Source organism: Hippopotamus amphibius, chromosome 4 (genome assembly GCF_030028045.1).
Source record: "Hippopotamus amphibius kiboko isolate mHipAmp2 chromosome 4, mHipAmp2.hap2, whole genome shotgun sequence".
Taxonomy (NCBI): domain Eukaryota; kingdom Metazoa; phylum Chordata; class Mammalia; order Artiodactyla; family Hippopotamidae; genus Hippopotamus; species Hippopotamus amphibius.
This window is the reverse complement of record NC_080189.1, coordinates 85233750-85252697: the sequence shown is the minus strand read 5'-3', so window position 1 is coordinate 85252697 and position 18948 is coordinate 85233750. Positions and strand designations below refer to the sequence as shown.

General features: G+C 39.0%; 2 protein-coding genes across 5 annotated transcripts in view; both read left to right on the top strand.

The window, feature by feature from the left end:
* The window catches only part of PRKAR2B (protein kinase cAMP-dependent type II regulatory subunit beta), a 100094-nt gene extending 91217 nt beyond the window's left edge, over nt 1-8877 (top strand). Inside the window, exons 7-11 of the mRNA XM_057733373.1 lie at nt 906-1007; nt 2381-2455; nt 4684-4749; nt 4877-5015; nt 7031-8877. Coding sequence (XP_057589356.1) covers nt 906-1007; nt 2381-2455; nt 4684-4749; nt 4877-5015; nt 7031-7164 — 516 coding nt within the window. The 3' untranslated portion in view covers nt 7165-8877. The remainder of the gene's footprint in view (nt 1-905; nt 1008-2380; nt 2456-4683; nt 4750-4876; nt 5016-7030) is intronic.
* A 9559-nt stretch (nt 8878-18436) lies between these two features.
* The window catches only part of HBP1 (HMG-box transcription factor 1), a 31821-nt gene continuing 31309 nt past the window's right edge, over nt 18437-18948 (top strand). Inside the window, exon 1 of one of the 4 annotated variants that reach the window (XM_057733616.1) lies at nt 18437-18509. In XM_057733616.1, the coding sequence (XP_057589599.1) occupies nt 18495-18509 (15 nt within the window). In that variant the 5' untranslated portion in view covers nt 18437-18494. The other 3 variants (XM_057733619.1, XM_057733620.1, XM_057733618.1) reach the window with 3 other exon arrangements.

Here is an 18948-nt window from a genome sequence, read left to right as displayed (position 1 = left end):
TATTTGAAGTTTCTATGAGTAGATCTTAAAAGTTCTCACAAGAAAAAACTTCTGTAACTATATATACAAATATTGAATCATTATGTTGTACGCCTGAAACTAATGCCAGTTATACCTCCAAAAAAAGAAAGCTGGTTATAGCCCACCAAATTGATTTTGTAACACTCCGGGGCTGTGATCTATAGCAAAGGAGCTCAGCGCTAGTTTGAACTCAGAGAAACTGAGTAGAACGGTGATTGCTTGCGGGGGACGGGGGGGGGGGGGGGGGGGGGGGGGCAGTTATAAAATGAGTTAGTTGTGAGGATCCAGTGTACAGCGTGATTATATTTAACAATATTATATTTTATACTTGAAAGCTGCTAAGAGAGGAAATCTTAAGTGTTGTCACCACAAAAGAGAAATGGTAATTATGAAGTGATGGAGATATTAACTAACCCTACTGTGGTAATTGTTTCACAATACAGAAGTATATTTAATCAGCATGTTGTATACCTTAAACGTACACCATGCTATATAGGTCAGTCGTATATCTCAGATAAAGCTGGGGGGGTGGTGAGAAAAAGAACAAGGAGCCGGTGTATTTTTTAAATGGTGTGACAGCGCCACCTCGTGGATTTAGTCCACCAGTTACATGTTGGTCAGATCTCTGCTCTGAATAAAAGTAAACTATTGCTTTTACAGTAAAAACATGAAAATAACATTTTATGTGGTTCTTCGTTTATGCTTAAAGAAATAAAAATCTGAAATGAGTTGTATTCAAAGTATAATAATGTTAATCTTTTATTTCAAAATCTTCAGTTATTGTTTGTTTATTCCAGGGAATGAAATGAAACTATTTCTTCTAACTTTCTTTCTCCATAAAGTCTACCTTTTAACTATCTTCGTATTTGATATTCTGTCTTTAGGACAGGGTGACCTTCAGGAGGATAATTGTAAAAAATAATGCCAAAAAGAGAAAAATGTATGAAAGCTTTATTGAGTCACTGCCATTCCTTAAATCTTTGGAAGTAAGTATATGTTTGTGCTTTTATTTTATTTTGCTTTAAAATTGATTCTGTTTTGTCAGAAATACTTAGTTCTGTAGAAGGTTTCTTTGAATAATAGTCTCTCCATACTTTCATTGGAAAAGATGACAGTATTTTTATAGCTTAGTATGTCTTTTATTGCCTCTAACTGCATTTGCTTTGTTGTTACAAGTAATAGACTCCTAGGAGCACTTATACAGATTTATATGTGGTCTTTATCTAAAAGCAGACTTAAACTAATCACTTAAATCTAGGCAGTAGCCTTTACAGGAAGAGGTGATCTAAATACAGAATGTCCTCACTATAGCTTTCCTTCTTTAGTGCTTTCCTTCTTTCCTCTTAAAATTGGCATTCCGAGGTCTTTTTTCTTTTTTCAGGCTGCACTTATTCACATGGTGAACTTGTCAAATCCCCCAGCTTTAAATGTCTATTATGTTGATGCCTCTTAAAATTGACATTACTGGGCAAGGCTTTGTCCTTGAATGCTAGGCTCATTTATCTAACTGCATATTTAACATTTCCTCTGGGATGTCTAGTAGACATCATCTCAAACCTAACATGTCCCCAACCTACTTCCCTCTCTTCCCCACCTTAGCGACAGCAATGCCATCCTTCCAGCCTCTCAGCCAGAATCCTTGGGGTTGATGGACCCATCTGCTAACATGTCTCTGTGCTGGCTTGTCAGCATCCAGCTAGTGGCAGTTCGGGCCACATTTCGGAATGCATATTGGGCAGCTCATCTTCTCCAGCAGCAGATCTCTTTAAAGAAAAATAGGTCAGGGTTGGAAATTCAAATGCCTTCAGAGCTAGGCATGTAACAAAGAAGAAAACCAAGCCAGGATGGGACTTCGGTAAACTGGAAAGCATGTGCTCCATCTGAAGAAACAGCTGCTAGTCCACCAGAGTTTATTTTTGTCACGTGGAAATATGAGCTGCGTGTTGCTGGCTGCCCTGATTTTTCAAGAGAAGCTGGAAATTCAAGTTTTTATGAAAAATTTGTTTAAAATGCTGGCAGTTAATATCTCTCTCACGCACGCACGCACGCATGCATGCAGCTCAGTTTATTTGCCCTACAGGCTACTGTTTTTAAACTCCTGAAATAGTTACGATTACCTGATTAGTCTGTTTCATACAGTCGTCCCTCCGTTTCCGCAGGGATTGGTTCCCGGACCCTGGTGGATACCGACATCTGTGGATGCTCAGTTCCCTTACAGTGGGCCCTTCTTAGCCCTGGGTTCTGCATTTGTGGATACAGAGGGCCAACTGTATATTTACTGAAAAAAACTCCATATAAGTGGACCTGCTGTTCAAACCCATGTTGTTCAGGGGTCAACTGTATTTTTTTTCCTTTATAGGTTTCTGAACGCCTGAAAGTGGTAGATGTGATAGGCACCAAAGTATACAACGATGGAGAACAAATCATTGCTCAGGTATAATACTTTTTGTGGAATTCAGTTTTGGGTTATTTTCAGAAGACTCTTACACATTGTAAGTCTTGACAAAATTTTCATGTGTGTCTATAATTAGTACGTAGTGATGCATTAAATGTTACTTCTACCAAATGACCTGTTAAAAATGGTTTAATTTACAGCCATCAAGCTATTTGAGTATTTTTATTTTTGTAATTAACTCTTAATGAATATGTATTAAACCATCAAATGGATTTCTGCATAATTTTATATTTGTACCTGACATGAAGGAGGAGGTCACATGTATAAAGAATGTCATTTATGAGAGGAAAAAAATGGTAATCGCTCCATGAAATTTATAAATAAGGACCCAGAAGGTGCATTGGAAGATGCAGAATTTTGCATAATCGGTTCATTGGCAAAACCTCCTGAGGCTGCTTCCTGATGAAATTAACCAAGAAGGGGGAATACACGGTAGCATGTACTCTACTGGCTTCCAGGCACTGAAGGGGCCAGGGCTAGCATGCTCTTTAACCCCTAATGCTTTTCTAAGATCCATCTGGAACCAGAAGTAATACATACGTATCTTGGTTAGAACAAACCTACCAAGAAGTAGGATTTATGAAGACAGTTGAAGTTTACAGATAAAGCATAGTGACGGTAGTACCTTATTTCCTAGTTACAGTTTTGAAGCATTGATTGCATTATTTAAACAGATTTTTAACAAATTCTGTAATTTTTGTATCATAATATTATACTGTTGCAATCTTTATCTAAAATATTGTCTCCTTTGATATATGTGAAACAAGACTCAAGGTGTGTGAGGCTGAGAAAAGAGTAATTATTTTAGAAAGCAAATAAATCAATCAATCCTCCATCACTTCCCACATACATACATATTAGCACAGTCAGGGATTGGGACGATGTGGAGACAAATTAGAGAACAAGACTGAAATTGTTCTACGATATAAATTGAAAAATTGCAAAGTATAGAGTACTTTTGAAATAACTTTTTTCAAATTACTTTGAAATAATTATACATTCACAGGAAGCTGCAAAAAGAGAAGTCCCATGCACTCTTCACCTAGTTTCTCCCAGTGCATTTTGCGTTGCTAGTACAATATCAAAACTAGGAAACTGACATTGGCCCAACCTGCAGAACTTAATTTGTTAGTTTTACATGCAATTTGAGCATGTTTTGAAAATAAAATTACACGGCAGTCAATAGACCTATTATAATTTAAGATACTTGAAAATTTATCATGAAGATCTTGTGAAAACCTGATACGAAGGTAAGGGAAAGGAGATATATATATATGTATATGTATATACTATACTTAGAATTTATTAAAGGTATCTTTAGATACTAGTTGTCTTTTAAGCATTTATAAACGTACATGTCTGCACTATAGTGTAGTATAATCGAGACTCACATTCCTTGTGATATAATCTGATACCGTCTTTCTTGAATTGCACTAAAGAGTTGTGAAATACCGAAGTTTCTCCAGAATCACTTTGAGAGGCTTAGAAAAGTCAGTGTCTGTTATCTTCCATAATTATACTTAATTGTACTTAATTCAGAAGGCATCGTTGGAAGTCAAGGCATTTTGTTCAAAATCAAAAACAAGAGAAGACAGCTATGTAGTTAGAGATGGTAACCCTTTCTTTTAGGAGTGTTTTTGGGGCCTTGCAGTGGATTGTCAGTAAACTGGCATCTAGTGTCTGGTCCCCAGCCAAGTGTAGGACAAAACATTTGGGCCCACACATGCTGCTTCCTAAGACGTCGGCTTGCTTCCTCCTCTTTGGGAGTAGCTGGGTTATCTCGGGTTGCCATGCTACTGCTTGTAGATAGAGACACAAGAGTGGCGCGTTTTAGCATAGAGCAGCTGACAGAGGCGATGCTGCTGGGAGGTGGCGCTAGCACTTGTGTGTGTGCCTTATCCTGGCTGCACTTCAGGCAACATTCTTAACTCAGTGTCATCTGCCATATTTTCTTGGCTAGTTTGAGCAGAAATGCTATGGTGCATAGTGTATCGTTTCGGATAATTTTACAGATGGACTCGTTAGAATATAATTATCGATCGTAACATCTCAATTTAGGAGGGGACATAGGCTGTTCCTGTGGGGTTTCACCTTTCAGGCAGATCATCTGTACCCTGGCGTGGGGTTGATTTCAGGGGTATGATGGGCAGCAGGATGGCTCAACTAAACTTGCATTTTCACCCTCTGTTTTTGTTTGATTCTGATAGGGAGATTTGGCTGATTCTTTTTTCATTGTAGAATCTGGAGAAGTGAAAATTACCATGAAAAGGAAGGTAAGTCCTCTAAATCCAGGAAATATTAGCAAAAAATATAATAGGTTTTCTTTCTGATATTGAGACTAAGGTTAACTTTTATTTTTCTTAAGCTGAGTCAAATTTATACTTTGCATCACCTTGTCAGGGTAAGTCAGAGGTGGAGGAGAACGGTGCAGTAGAAATCGCTCGGTGCTCTCGGGGACAGTACTTCGGAGAACTTGCTCTGGTAACTAACAAGCCCCGGGCCGCTTCTGCACACGCCATCGGGACCGTCAAATGTTTAGGTAGGACTCACAGCCCTGGGCATGCTTGCCCTGGTTGAAATTGTTCTGCCTGCATTGTATGTATTCACGTTGTACGGATTATTTGATTGGGTTCACAAGTTTTATGGTCCCCACAAAACACAACGAGGTTAGGATTCAATCCATTATAAAGTCAACTTCTAGAAGCCAACTTTTTTCTTTAAAAATTTCCACCCACATAGATACTGTTTTCTTTTTTATAGGCATGAAATAACACTTATTTTAGGATGTCATTAAAACAAGAATTGTGAGTACTGAGTTTTATATCTAATTTTTCAAATAAAAAAATTGCACTCCATTCCTCAAAAAAAAAAAAAAAAAGGCTCAAGCAGCATTTTTATAAGGTATAATACTAAGCTCTGCAGGGCAAGTAGGAATTCTTACTCATCCTAGTTCCAGGAAGCAAAGGTTCAGGTTTGTCAAAGCACAATAAAATCTTGTTCAGCTGTTTATTACTTCCATGTACCACACAGTAGCTCGGCAGAAATGCCGTCTTCAGCTGAAAGACATCTGTATATAGCTGAGATTTTATATATGAGAAATAACATTTTAATAATGAAAAATGTAAGTCAGGAAATATCAATATAGATGAAATTTTCTTTAAGAAAACGGATTCAAAAGTAGTTAGCCACTCTGGCTCTTCATCCACAGTTCCGTAGAATAAATTTAGCTTTGATATTCTTAAGATTTGCAAATATCCTCAGAATTTTCTTAGAGAATTCACTTTTTAAAAGGTTTTAAGTAAGTATAGTATTAATCAAGTGTTATACTTGGATGAAAAAGAAGACAGTTAGAAGCTGACAGGTAATTTCCCTGAGTAGAGGTATTAGACAGTAGGAGTAAAGGTGATGTGAGTGAAATCCCATTAATTTTTTTCTATAATAAATTATTATATTCACATTAAATTTGAGAACTACAAAAGAGGTAGGAAAAACTGTCACCCAGTACCACCACCACCCAGTGATTTCCACATCCTATTGTAATTCCTTCTCATCTTTTTTTATTTGTATGGGTTTTCTGTTTTAAAACAGTTTTGCAATACTTTTTTCATTCATAGCTTAGGCATTTTCTCATATTTACTACATCAAATTGTAACGTTAGGTAAATACACACATTGTGAATTATTTAATCATTCCCCACTGTTAAATAATTTTGGGAGTTTTGGCTCCATTTTGGGGAGTGGGGAGAGCTTTTTTGTGTGGGTGTATACATAGACTATTTTTCCATATATAGGATTTTTCCTGAGAAATACTTTTTGGAAGTGGGTTTTCTTTTTATGGTTTTTGGTGTATATCACCAGATCACTTTTATTTGTACTTACTTACATTGCTACCAGCAGTGCAAGAATGTCTGTTCACTCTATTGTAAACATTGTCTTTTTTACTTCTGTAAATTTGAGAGGCAAAAAAAAAGTTTTAAATCATATTTCTATGATGGTATGATTGTACTTTCATGTGTATGTTATAAATTCAGTTTTAAAAAATGCTTGAGACAGGCAAGCTAAGCGACATAGAGCACATACTTGCAGAAGTGGACAAAAATCATTATTTTTGGCTGCCTTTTTGAATTGTCTAGACCATAGTATAAAAGAATAAAAATTATAAAAGGTAACATTTGAATCCTTTATAACATAGCATTGTAAACCCTGAGAAGGGAAAACTAGAAAACACTCCCTTGCCACCTTTGAGTTCATATTATTAAGGTGGTGACATCAAAACTAATTTATTTTTAAAATGCCAAGGTCCCGCCATAACAGTCCCTCATTCTTTTAACCTGGATCAGGAACCTCCAGCATGACCTCATATTGCCAAGGGACACTGGCTCCTTCCTTTTTGAAGTGGAATGTTTTCATCTTTAGGCCTTTTTCTTGTATCTGATATTCATCAAAAAAATGCTGTTGTGTCATTGACATATGCGGAATAGGTATCATCAGTGACTTAGGAATTCTGCAGACTTGCAAAGAATGTTATTTTTCTTTTATTCTCCCCTCTTCTTAGCCATGGATGTGCAAGCATTTGAAAGGCTTTTAGGACCCTGCATGGAAATTATGAAAAGGAACATCGCTACCTACGAAGAACAATTAGTTGCCCTGTTTGGAACGAACATGGATATTGTTGAACCCACTGCATGAAGCAAAAGTATGGAGCAAGAAGACCTGTAGTGACAAAATTACACAGTAGTGGTTAGTCCACTGAGAATGTGTTTGTGTAGATGCCAAGCATTTTCTGTGATTTCAGGTTTTTTTCCTTTTTTTACATTTACAATGTTATCAGTAAACAGAGTAGTGATTTAATAGTCAATAGGCTTTAACATCACTTTCTAAAAGAGTAGATCAAAAAAATATTGACATACCGATAAAATGACTTTGTACTCCACAAAATTATGATTTGACTGAAAGGTTTATTCACAGAATTGTAATATATTGAAGGTATCTGTGTTTAAGAAGATAATTAAAGGATGTTATCATAGGCGACGTGTGTTCATTTTGACTTACTCAGATTGATATGTTATGACTACGCCCATGTAAGAGGGAATTTGGTGGTGAATCATGCTATACAGCATGCATCACATTCTTTTTACAACTCACTATATATAGTAAGTACAATTTAATCATTTTTGTTTTAGAGTTTTTCTGGCTTGATAAGTTATGTGCTGGTCTTGGCCTGTTGGTGAAATGGTATAAAACATCATATGCAATTTTAAAACCTTTTATATTTTTGCAATAAAGTACCTTTTGACTTTGGCAGAATGTCAGTAGCCTACATATTCCAGTGGTTTTAAGGACAGGCAGTTTGGTCTCGGTAATAGGGAAGAGTCTTTTTAGATGAAAGGTCATTATTTTCCTCATAAAGCATCTATGCTTCCTTTTTTCATTTTGCAGTTCTCTGTATTTGTTATCTTTAAGGATTTGAGTTTGACATTTAATGTCACAAATATTTTTAAACGCTCTTTAAACTTATTCGTTGTCTTCTAAAAGCCTAAAATATTATATACGCTGAAAAAAAAAGTCTCCTATACCAAAAATATATGGGGTCCTTATCAACATGCCCGTAAGATATTTGTTCTTCACTAGGTGTACGTAAAACAACCCTTTGCAGACATCTGCTCCCTTGGGTTTCCTCCAAGGTGGGAGAAGTACATTTTTATAAGTAAAACATATAAAGATAAAAGGAATTTCTGCCCCTTCCAAATACACCATTAGGCCTGGCCACTTGCTTTATAAGTAAACTCTTGAAAGTTCAGAATGAACGCAAGTGAAAAGATTTTTGTTGACAATTGATATGCTTATTATTCTGCTACATGAAATGAACTTAATTATATTCAACCAAAGGAATATATTCTTACATGATTTCTAGGCCTACATGACCCCTATTGTCTAGAGAGATTATTAATTCTAACCAGTTGTTCCCTGTTAAATGAGCAATTTCATTCTGGGAAACATGTTTCAAAGAAATATACACATGGGTAAAAAGATTCTGTAGCTAATGTGATCTTATTAGAGAGTGTTTATGGTCTTGTTTATATAATGAAAACGTGGTTAAAATATGTTAATCGGATAATGTGTATATATAAGAAGTATGTAAAGTATACCTTCAGCCACATTTTAGAACAGTTCTAACAATTTTGCAAACTTTCCCGCAGGAAGAGAGCTTACTACATGAAGAGGACTTGTTTTCTATTTCAGGTTCTAAAACCCATGTCTGCTAAACAGAAAACACAAAGAATTCCCAATTCCTTGTTCGTCATTCTGTATTCCCAACTTTATTCACTTTTTCAAGTTACCTATTTTGTTGCGTAAGCTGATTGTTAACTACAAATGCCTGTTTAATAAAGAACTCTGACCAAGGCTGTAAATGCCAGTTACATTATTTTCAGTATTGTTGGTTATATTTAAAATTTCCTTATAATAAAGCACACTTTTATAATAAAATGTTTTCAATGGGTTTTTTTTCCCCCCTGCTTGTTTCTTTAATGTGACCTCCATAGTGCACATTGTACTATGTGAAAAGCATGACAGAGACACGGCATACGTGAAAGGTAAGCCCTGGGCATCGTGCAGCAAGGAAGTATGGTTCTGTAGGGCAATAGGTTTTTAAAAATCTGAACTGTTGGTCGTATGTGATATAAATAGTTGTGGTATGTTACAGACTAACTTGGCCATTTAGAATAACCAAGTAAATCTGGCAAACTAAGGAATTTATGTGTTAAAGTAATTAAAACTCCTCAAGTTTGAGTTATGGATGCCATTATTTAACCCCAACCAAGAGTCCTCACTGTTTGGAAATTCTCTATTGTTTCATTCAAGGATACATTATGTGTGACTTAAGAATTCTGGGAGGACACTCTTAACACAGAGGTGCTTCCCTTTATTATATATATAGAGGGGTGGGGTGTGCGTGTGTGTGTGTGTGTGTGTGTGTGTCCTGCCTGTTGATATGAACTAGGGTTTGGTGCATATATTTTAACATAAATACTAACTGTGACGCACGTGGTGTGAATGTTTGGTGTATTCTTTAAACCCTGGCTAGCAGACTATTTAAGATGCTGCAAGTGAAACATAGAGTATGGAGCAAGGAACTTTGGATTTTATTGAAATGTGTAGGATTAATTGCTGAGTCCTTTTCCTTTCGAAAGCATCTTTAAAATGTGGATATAAATTTTCCTAATTTTTTTCAAGAAATGTTATATTTGTAATAAGGACTAGATGGCCTTTGGCTTTCTTAAAGAACATTAATAATGTGTAAGCATAGAGTGGTAAGTATTACATCTGGATAAGCTGTATTCAGCTTAACTGAAAAAGGGATTCTCAGATCTAAATAAAATATTAATGCCTAAAGGAGAAATAGGATTATTAATATATAAGGGAGAAATAGGATAAGGAATGCTGCGTTTTAAAAGAGTTTGAGGTATAGCCTCATGTTGAATATCAAAAAGAATTTTGATGAGAAGAAACTGGAGGAAGAAAGAAGGAAGGAAGGAAGGAAAGAGGAAGAAATTGGAGCAAGAGTTGAGACAACTAATCTGTTCCAGGATACTTTTCAAGGCAGCAAAACTGGTTGAGCTACTGAAACTATGTAGTTGTTAATCTTTACAGGTATTTTCAAAAAACACCTTGAAAATAAAATGAATTATGGAACTGTGAGCAATAAGGTAAACCAGGTGTCTGCGGAGGACTCGTGTGCCCAGCAGTAACTGAGAGGTTCAATCAGTTCCATTTGTATAAGTGAGAAAAATCAAGGACTCCATCAAAATCACTTACTTTGTGCGTCCACGGCAGAACTCATGGGCAGTCGAGATCTCTTGCTTCCTCCAGCAATTCTTGGTCTCTCACTTCAACAGAAAAAAACCCCACACAGCCTGAAAGTTGTGAGATACATTTATTTGGGGACCTCACTAAGAACGATAGCCCGGGAAAACAGCCTCTCAGATAGCTCTGACGGACTGTTCCAAAGAGGTAAGGGAGGAGCCAGGCTATAGAGGAGTTTTTGCTGCAAAAAACAAAAAATATAGTCAAACATCAAAAGATTATACTGCTGATTACAAAAAACAGACGTCTGGAGTTAATGATTTTAGTGCTTTTCTATGTGTGGGGAGATGCAACAGTCTGGGCTCACTGAAATTATTCCTTTGATATATATCTTATCTCCGGCCAGTATCCTGTTTTTCTCCATCCTGAATTCCCCTCAGGGTGTCCCGGCAGGGGTGGCTGCAGTGGCTGCTGGCTTGAGGGTAGGAAATTCTTTGTTCACAGAAATGGTAGGTAACATTTTTTTTTTTTTAATGTATGTATGTATGTATTTATTTATTGGCTATGTTGGGTTTTCATTGCTGCACAGGGGGTTTCTCTAGTTGCGGTGAGCGGGGGCTACTCTGTTGTAGTGCGCGGGCATCTCATTACAGTGGCTTCTCTTGCTGTGGAGCACAGGCTCTAGGTGCATGAGATTCAGTAGTTGTGGCACATGGGCTCAATAGTTGTGGCTCACGGGCCCTAGAGCACAGGCTCAGTAGTTGTGGCACACGCACAGGCTTAGTTGCTCCGCGGCATGTGGTATTTCCCTGGGACAGGGATCGAAGCTGTGTCCCCTGCATTGGCAGGCGGATTCTTATCCACTGCGCCACCTAGGAAGTCCCGGTAGGTAACATTTTTTTATCTACAGTTACATTCTCTCAGTAATGATATTATTGAGCCTAGTATATAGAAAAATGTGTATAAAGTTTCCAAGGAAAACTATTTGACCAACGGATCTGGGTCTCGGTCCCTTTTTATGCTCTAGGTTTGTAAATTTCAAGCTGCCTAGGAAATTCTGAAGAAGCATGTAACGTTTATATGTGGGAGGATGTGATGGTGGATGATATGGAGGTAATTGTCTCCACCATAAGAATGAAATGCCACCTGTTAGGTGTTGTTCCCAGATTTTGATTTAATCACAGCTGGGTCTTGCCATTTTCCAAAAAAAAAAAAAAAAAAAAGCCACTGCAAAATGTAAATACATGAACTATTTTGTCAGTACCTATTATAACTGAGTCTCTTTAAGATGAATTTATTACTCTAAATTGGGAAACCGAGCAGGACCTGTAAGATACAAAGCAAAAGCCTCTCCTGTGCCGTTGTTTGTAGGAAGACTTCAGCCTCCTAGACCTTCCCTGAGTTCCAGAGGGCAGATTCAAAGTTACTAATCAAAGTGAAGGAATGCAGAAAGAAAGGAAAAGCAGTAAAGAAAGCAGTGCCGGGAAGGGGCAGGGTCGTGGTTCCTCTTGAAGAAAGAAGGTAACAATCTGATACATCTCTGAGTTCTACAGGAACTAAGGCCCCCACCGAGGTCGAAGATGGTAACCTCAGGCTGAGCGCAACATTTCTGAAGCCCTGCCCTAGTACCTCACCACCAACCAAAGGAAAGTCACACCCTGTACTCTCACCCCAAGTTTTGCCTTTAAAAACTCTTCCCTGAAACCCATCTGGGAGTTTGGGGTGGGGGTGGGGGGGAGTTTGGGGGGGGTGTGTGTGTGTGTTTAGCATGAGCTGCCCATTCTCTTTGCTTGGCCTGCAATAAACCTGAAGTGCTCCAAACTCTGACTTGTTTGACCTCAATGTGCATCAGGCACTTGGCTTCAGTCACAATTGGAAAAACAAAATGGCTTTTTTCCCCCCAGGTGCATGGGGAAGGTTAAGAGTGAGCTGGAAAGGGACTCTGAAATGACAAAAGCAGCCTTGACTCTTGACGGTAACAACCCAGAAGTGAAACCCTCAATGTTTTCTATTTTGCATAAGAAAGAAAGCTTCCAAGTAGAACCCTTGAATGAATTTATGAGCAGTAAATAGGCCCAGGCAAATTCTTGGATGAAGTTGCTTCCAGCTGCTGATTTTCTCTCTGCCCTAAAATCTACCATGGTCCTGCTGAGGAACAAGAGAGTGAGTTGTGTATCCCTAGAACTGTACTGCCTCTTTTAGGCCAAAGGCTGACATTTAATACAAGTGGACCTCTCATTACGAAATGATTGTATTCTTGAAAGGTATACGAATGACATTTTTTAAAGCCAGAGAATCTCAACTATCTTAGGAGAGGTGCTCAATGTAAAGACATCTTTGGCAAATCTTTTCTCTTAGTTGCTCTTTAAAGCTGAACTGAAATATCTTCATATTTTTATTGCTATAGCACACATGATATGCTATGTAACTTGAAGGAGTAGGCATGTATTAATTAGACAAATACTGTCTGCCTTTGTGTGACTGGCACCGTAAGGGAATCAAAATTACAAGATAGTGCTTACACGAATAAGATGAGATCTGTTCTCAAAACATAGTGATGAATATACAAAGCAAGTGACACATAAATCACATGGAAGCTATTTAACAGGGTCAATGTTCAAAACAGCATATGACATACAGCATAACATGATACAGTGTATATTAACAAAATTCATGCTGCTTATTTTCTCCTTTTCATCTGTTCAGCAGGTATTTACTTATTTTATAGATTTATTTATTTATGGCTGTATTGGGTCTTTGTTGCTGTGTGTGCACTTCTCATTGCGGTGGCCTCTTGTTGCAGAGCATGGACTCTAGGCACGCGGGCTCAGTAGTTGTGGCGCATGGGCTTAGTTGCTCTGTGACATGTGGGATCTTCCCGGACCAGGGCTCGAACCCATGTCCCCTGCATTGGCAGACAGATTCTTAACCACTGCACCACCATGGATGTCCCAGCAGGTATTGACTGATTGATTGCCTGAACAAAACGATGCATGTTGTTACCACGTGGAGACTCCATGTTAGATCTGTTTCTTTGACTTTAACCTTTGCTTTCCATTGCTTTAATCAAACACAATGGCCTGCCTCAGGGAACCCTACCCACCTGTGAAATTAACACATCCTTTTCCCTGAGGCTACTCATTCCAGGAGATGTTTTGCAAGACTGATAACCCTTTTTACTTTACTTCCCAGCCCCTCCCTCTCTGATTCTGTAAAACAAACTGGCATCCAGAGCCCAATAAGATGGTTTTTTAGGAGACATTAGTCTGCCAGCTTTGCAGTTTGCTGGCTTTCTGAATAAAGTTGTATTCCTTGCATCAACACCTTGTCTTCGATTCATTGGCCTGTTGTGTGGCAAGCAGAGCAAGCTTGGACTCGGTAACAACATGACATGGACCAGACAACAAGATGTACAAGAAATATGGAAGGAAGAAATAATGTGAATTTTGAGGGAACTAAATGTAAGCAAAAATGTTAAGTGTAGCACATTTAAGTACACATTACTCCTATGATCTTAATTGCTTTTAAGCAGAGTTGTCTCTAAAATGGGCTACATCTGACTGGGAACTGAAAGTACATACAGAAAGGCCTAGGATACCAAATAGATGTAAGAGAAAATGTGTGGGAGTTTGTGCTAAAAGGTTCAGCTACAGGAATTATCCATTCCAGAAAATTTGCAATTAAAGACCTGAGAGCTATCATTTGAGTAGATGAAAACCCTCATATTTCTGCTTCTTGATTTTATAAAGTGGAAGTGGGATTAAGTAGAATCATTCCCTTGCCTAATACATTTTCATTAATACCAAATTGCACAACTTACAAAAACTTTTTGAGGGCAACTGAGACCACAAAGGGTAGTCCCCTCCACATCCTGAGGACACGCACATTTATTTCTCTAGACTTGGATCTCCTAAATGCCAAACAGCTGCTTACAGGAACTGTGTTCACAAGTTTCTTGCCTGCACAGCAAGCTCATCATCTGAACTTGAACCCATCCTTTCCCCTTCTCCCAGCACCCATCTCTGTTCTTTCTGAGATTCCCCATCTCTGTGAATAGCATCAACACACCACAAATATTCCAGCCAGAAACCCTACTCATCTTAGAAACCCAACAATTCTTTTAAAATTTTTTACTGAGGCAAGATTGGTTTATAACATTATATAAGTTTCATATGTACAACATACTTCTACTTCTGAATGCACTACAGCATGCTCACCAGCAAAAATTTAGTTTCCATCTGTCACCATACAGTTGATCCCCTTAACCCATTTTGCCCTCCCCCTCCCCCTGCCCCTTTCTCTCTGGTAACCACTACTCTGTTCTCTGTATCTATTCACCCATTCCAACAGTCCTTGATTCTTCCTCCTAATGGTGATTGTGTTAAGTCACCCACATATTAACCACTGAAGAAAGGCCTTGCTTTATGGTCATCTGATTAAATCTACACTTTTAGTTGCATCAAAAATTACAAACACAAGGGACATGTATTACTCAGTTCTGAATGGTGCTCATTTAGTTCCCAGGCAATTCCTTACAATTTGAGTTTATCTGAGTACTTTGAACTAAGATAGCTATAAAATTAGCTCATTTTATAAAGTATACTGAGATATAGGGAAGGATATTTGTATAAGAGTTTGAATAATCTGCCAAGAAAGATACTATCTGAAAAGCTTGGGCACTTAATATTTTAGTCCACATATGTGCTCCACTTTCTAAGTTGAGTGTTTGATTTGAATGCTTTCATTTGTTTACCTTTTAACTTTTGGAACAGATTTTTCTTTTTTTCTTTTTGCCATGCCATGAGGCTTGGGGTGGGGTGGGGTGGGGTGGGGGGTGTTAGTTCCTTGACCAGGGATTGAACCCAGGCCCCTGGCACTGAAAGCGCAGGAGTCCTAACCACTGGACCATCAGGGAATTCCCTGTACAGCAGTATTTTAAATATTTAAGCAGTGCCATGTGCTTTTCTTAGTCCAGCAAAGTAATCATTGGTATGCCAGATGTGGTGGAATCCAGGGAAATATATTGTTTAATTTCACCCCCAAATAGGATTTACCTATTTTTTTTTTTTACACTTTAAATATATGCAGTTTATTGTATGTCAGTTATACCTCAATAAAAGTTCTTAAAAAATAGTTCCATATGTGGAATCGGTTATGTCGGGCTCCTTGCGGTCCTTTCTCTACCTAGTTTTTTAAGAAACTAACAAATTAGAACTTGATATTTCTGTACGAAAACATAAGTATTTTAAAAATTGCTGAAAAGACATTTTGATTTTAGATGACAGCTGCTTGACCTATCTGGGCATAGTTTATGAGTAATATGTGTGTGTGTATATGATACGTCTAACCAAAAGTAGGTGCTATTTAAAGAAACTGATTTTTTAATGTCAGTTTTATCATGGAAGTATCTTATGAACAGATGTTTCTAATACATATAAATATTTTATATCTATTATATAAAATATAAACATTTTGTATTTTATTATATATAAATAATATATAATTGATACAAAAATTCTTTAATTATATCTATTCTAATGAAAGAGTAGAATTTACATATGTAAAGATTTCTAAGGAGATCCTACTGGTTTTGTACTTTGATCTTTGTTCTGGCTTAGGAGTGGGCTGGTTTTGTTAGTCATCCAAGAATGAATGATGAGGTTCCTGTTAGATACACACAAGGTACTAATGTAGGCATTTAGTTTCCCAGGGGAGTAGAAGACAGGACTATTTGTCCACTTAAAGGTGCAGAGATTCTAATACTGATATTTAATCAGTTTTGATTGAACTATGAGAATTTCAACTCTTCTATTTAATGACTTGGACAAAAATGAGAGTGTGAAAATATTTTATATCTTTGTATCCTTATCAACTAGCCCAGTGGTCAACCAAGAGTAGTAACTAAATAAATACTTTTGAATGAATGGATGGAAAAACCTTTACAGGGCTATGAAAAGATAATCATTTCTAATAATGTACAATAGCTTGATCTGTAGGTGAAGTTATTCTTCCCATCACAGTGGCCACAAATAAAAATATCTCCACTAAGGCTTTTAGTAAACGCTTTCAAATAAAAAGCCTTTTAAAATAAGTTAAGGTTCAGCCAAAAGTAGATCTCATGGTTTATACAATGAAGGGGGGAAAGGCATGGCACCAGCTCTTGAGAGTTCATTTTTGGGGAAGGGAAAACTTTTTAGTTGGGAATTAGTCATAAATAGCTCCGATTTCAGTTTTCAATGATCAGGTGAATTCTATGGATTTTTCGTGTTGTCAAGAAATTAAATACGAGTTCATATTCTCAAATTTTCAGTCCTGGGACAATGACCCTTCACCACTAAAAAAAAAAAGGAGGAAAATAAAAATACACAAAATAGTAGGGCCGCATTTGAGTCTTGGGGTCACTCTATTAATCTCTGAATGATGGTAAATACAAATCTTGTCCCTTTTACTCAGAAAAATTTAGGAATTTTATTGGTCCTCTGAATTATTTTAAGAAACAAAAAAATGTCCAATTACTATTTGTGAATACAGAAAGTGAATCTTTGATCACATGGTAGGGAGGACTATTCCATAAATAATTTCCCTTTAAGGATTCAAACAGGGAATCCCCAAAAGAATTTGGAAATTTGTTTCAATATGGGAAAGTTATTTTGGATTTCCAGATTGTTATGTCGCTTTCAGGTAGATTTTAAAACTCAAGAAATATAGGGGGTTTAAAGGAATAACCAGCTAGGATTTAAAGCTCCTTTCCAAAATTTGACTTTATATATTTTTCACTGTTTTCCTCCTCTTAATTTTAAGCAAACATATAAAAGTGATCTAAAAGTATAAAACCTAAAGCATAGCTTAAATGATTCAACACTAAAGGTTCAAAGGAAAAAAAGCTTAACAATGCCTTTGTAATGGGAATGGTAAAAACATCAATTATAGACTAGGGACTGGACAGCCTTGTTTAAAGTGAAGGTAACTATAAAGCCAGAGAAGCCATCCTTCTCTGATGAGTCAGAGCATTAGTAACGTAAGGAGGAACTAGCGCAAACGAGGTGGTTAGGCAGTCTTCTTTCATCAATGGGAAGACCTCTGGAGAGGAAAACTGGTTAACAAAAACTCACCCTAGAAACTCAGATAAGGATTCACAAATTAAAGCAGTTTAAGTCACACATTATACCCCCTCTGTATTACCTTAAACAACGAGCAAGTTGGTCGATATGGAAAAAACAGCTTTGACTTCCCTCAAGTCCAAAGTCAATAGTAATACCACCCCCCTCCCCCGCCCGCCCCGCCTTCCCCTCAGAGCTTTGTAAATTCTCCAGACCCCGAGCTTCTCTCTCACAGTTCATCCCCAAGCTTCTCGGTGCCTGGCATGCAGCTGGCATTCAAAAAAATCTCGGGTAAGTTGAACAGAGTTGGCGGAGAAATCTCAAGCGGCTGTCCCTGGAATGGGCGAGGCTAAGCGCAGGATAAAGGAATGCTAAGTCTTCCTACTGGAGCCCAGCACCACCTTTATTATCCTCCCCATCATGCCTGGGGCCGTGATTTGTGGGTGACTGGGTCCCCCGCGAGGCAGCACTGCTTCCGCTTGTGCAGTCATCTCCTTCCCCTCGCACTAAAACAATACCTTGGCCTCCTGCCAAACTTTGAGCAGCGAGTGACTCTGGTGCTGCGAGAGGTTTGGGGCTGCTGTAAGTGCTAGCGGAGGCTCAGAGGAAGAGAAGAGCCCAAAGCTTTAAAACACTCCCTTCCTCCGCCCCCTCCCTTTTGTCCGAAACACCAAAACAAACGAGCTGATACACGTGTCCCTATGACTCTTGTTTACTATCAAGCCTGTGCCGTGCATGCACTTCTGGGATACGTAGTCCAACAAGTTCCTCCCACGCGCAGTTTTCGAGGGGAACGCTGCTAGGCCAAGACTACGAACCCATAATCCATTTCGGGAGCAAAGTTTGGCTCGAGTCCCGGGAGTCTCGGCAGCAATCCAATCCGAAGCGCTCACCCTACTGATTGACACACCGCCTTCTCCAGTAAACACAACACAAAAGTCAATACAAGCCCGCCCCCCAAGACGGACCACGGTATCACCCAATGGGAAAGGGAAATGATCGAATGGCAGTCCCAAAGACCAATAAGAAGGCGAAGGAGCTGGGGTGGGGGCGGCTCAACCCCCCCCCCGATGTTTGAGGGGAGGGGGAAGACGAAGCTTGAAAGACTTGGTAATGGCGACGGGTTTGGTAAGTAGGAAAGTTTCGGTTGAGGGCAGAGAGCGGCGGCGGGAGCATGAACGCGCGCCGAGGAGGCCGGCGTCAGTCGGAGAGGGGGTACGCGAGTTGCTGGTGGTGTTGTCGCGGCCAGGGCGGCCCGCGCTGGGGCTCCCCGCACTCCGCGACGGGTTTGTTGTCTTCCAGTTCGGGAAGGGGTGGGGGTGGGGAAGGGAGGGGCAGGATCCCGAGGGTGCCGGGCGGCCGCGCGAGCTCGGGTCGGCGCTCCTCTGCCTCACGGCGGGGTCAGCTGGCCGTCCGATGTCCGCCCGCGGCGAACCTTCTGGAGCGGCGCCTCCCGCAGGCTCCCCTGGGCTTCGCGGCGGCGCGGCCCGTGGGGGTCCCGGGGCGGGGGCTGGGAGGCGTCGGCGAGGACGGCGCGCCGGGCCGGGTGGCGCGGTGGGTGGCCGAG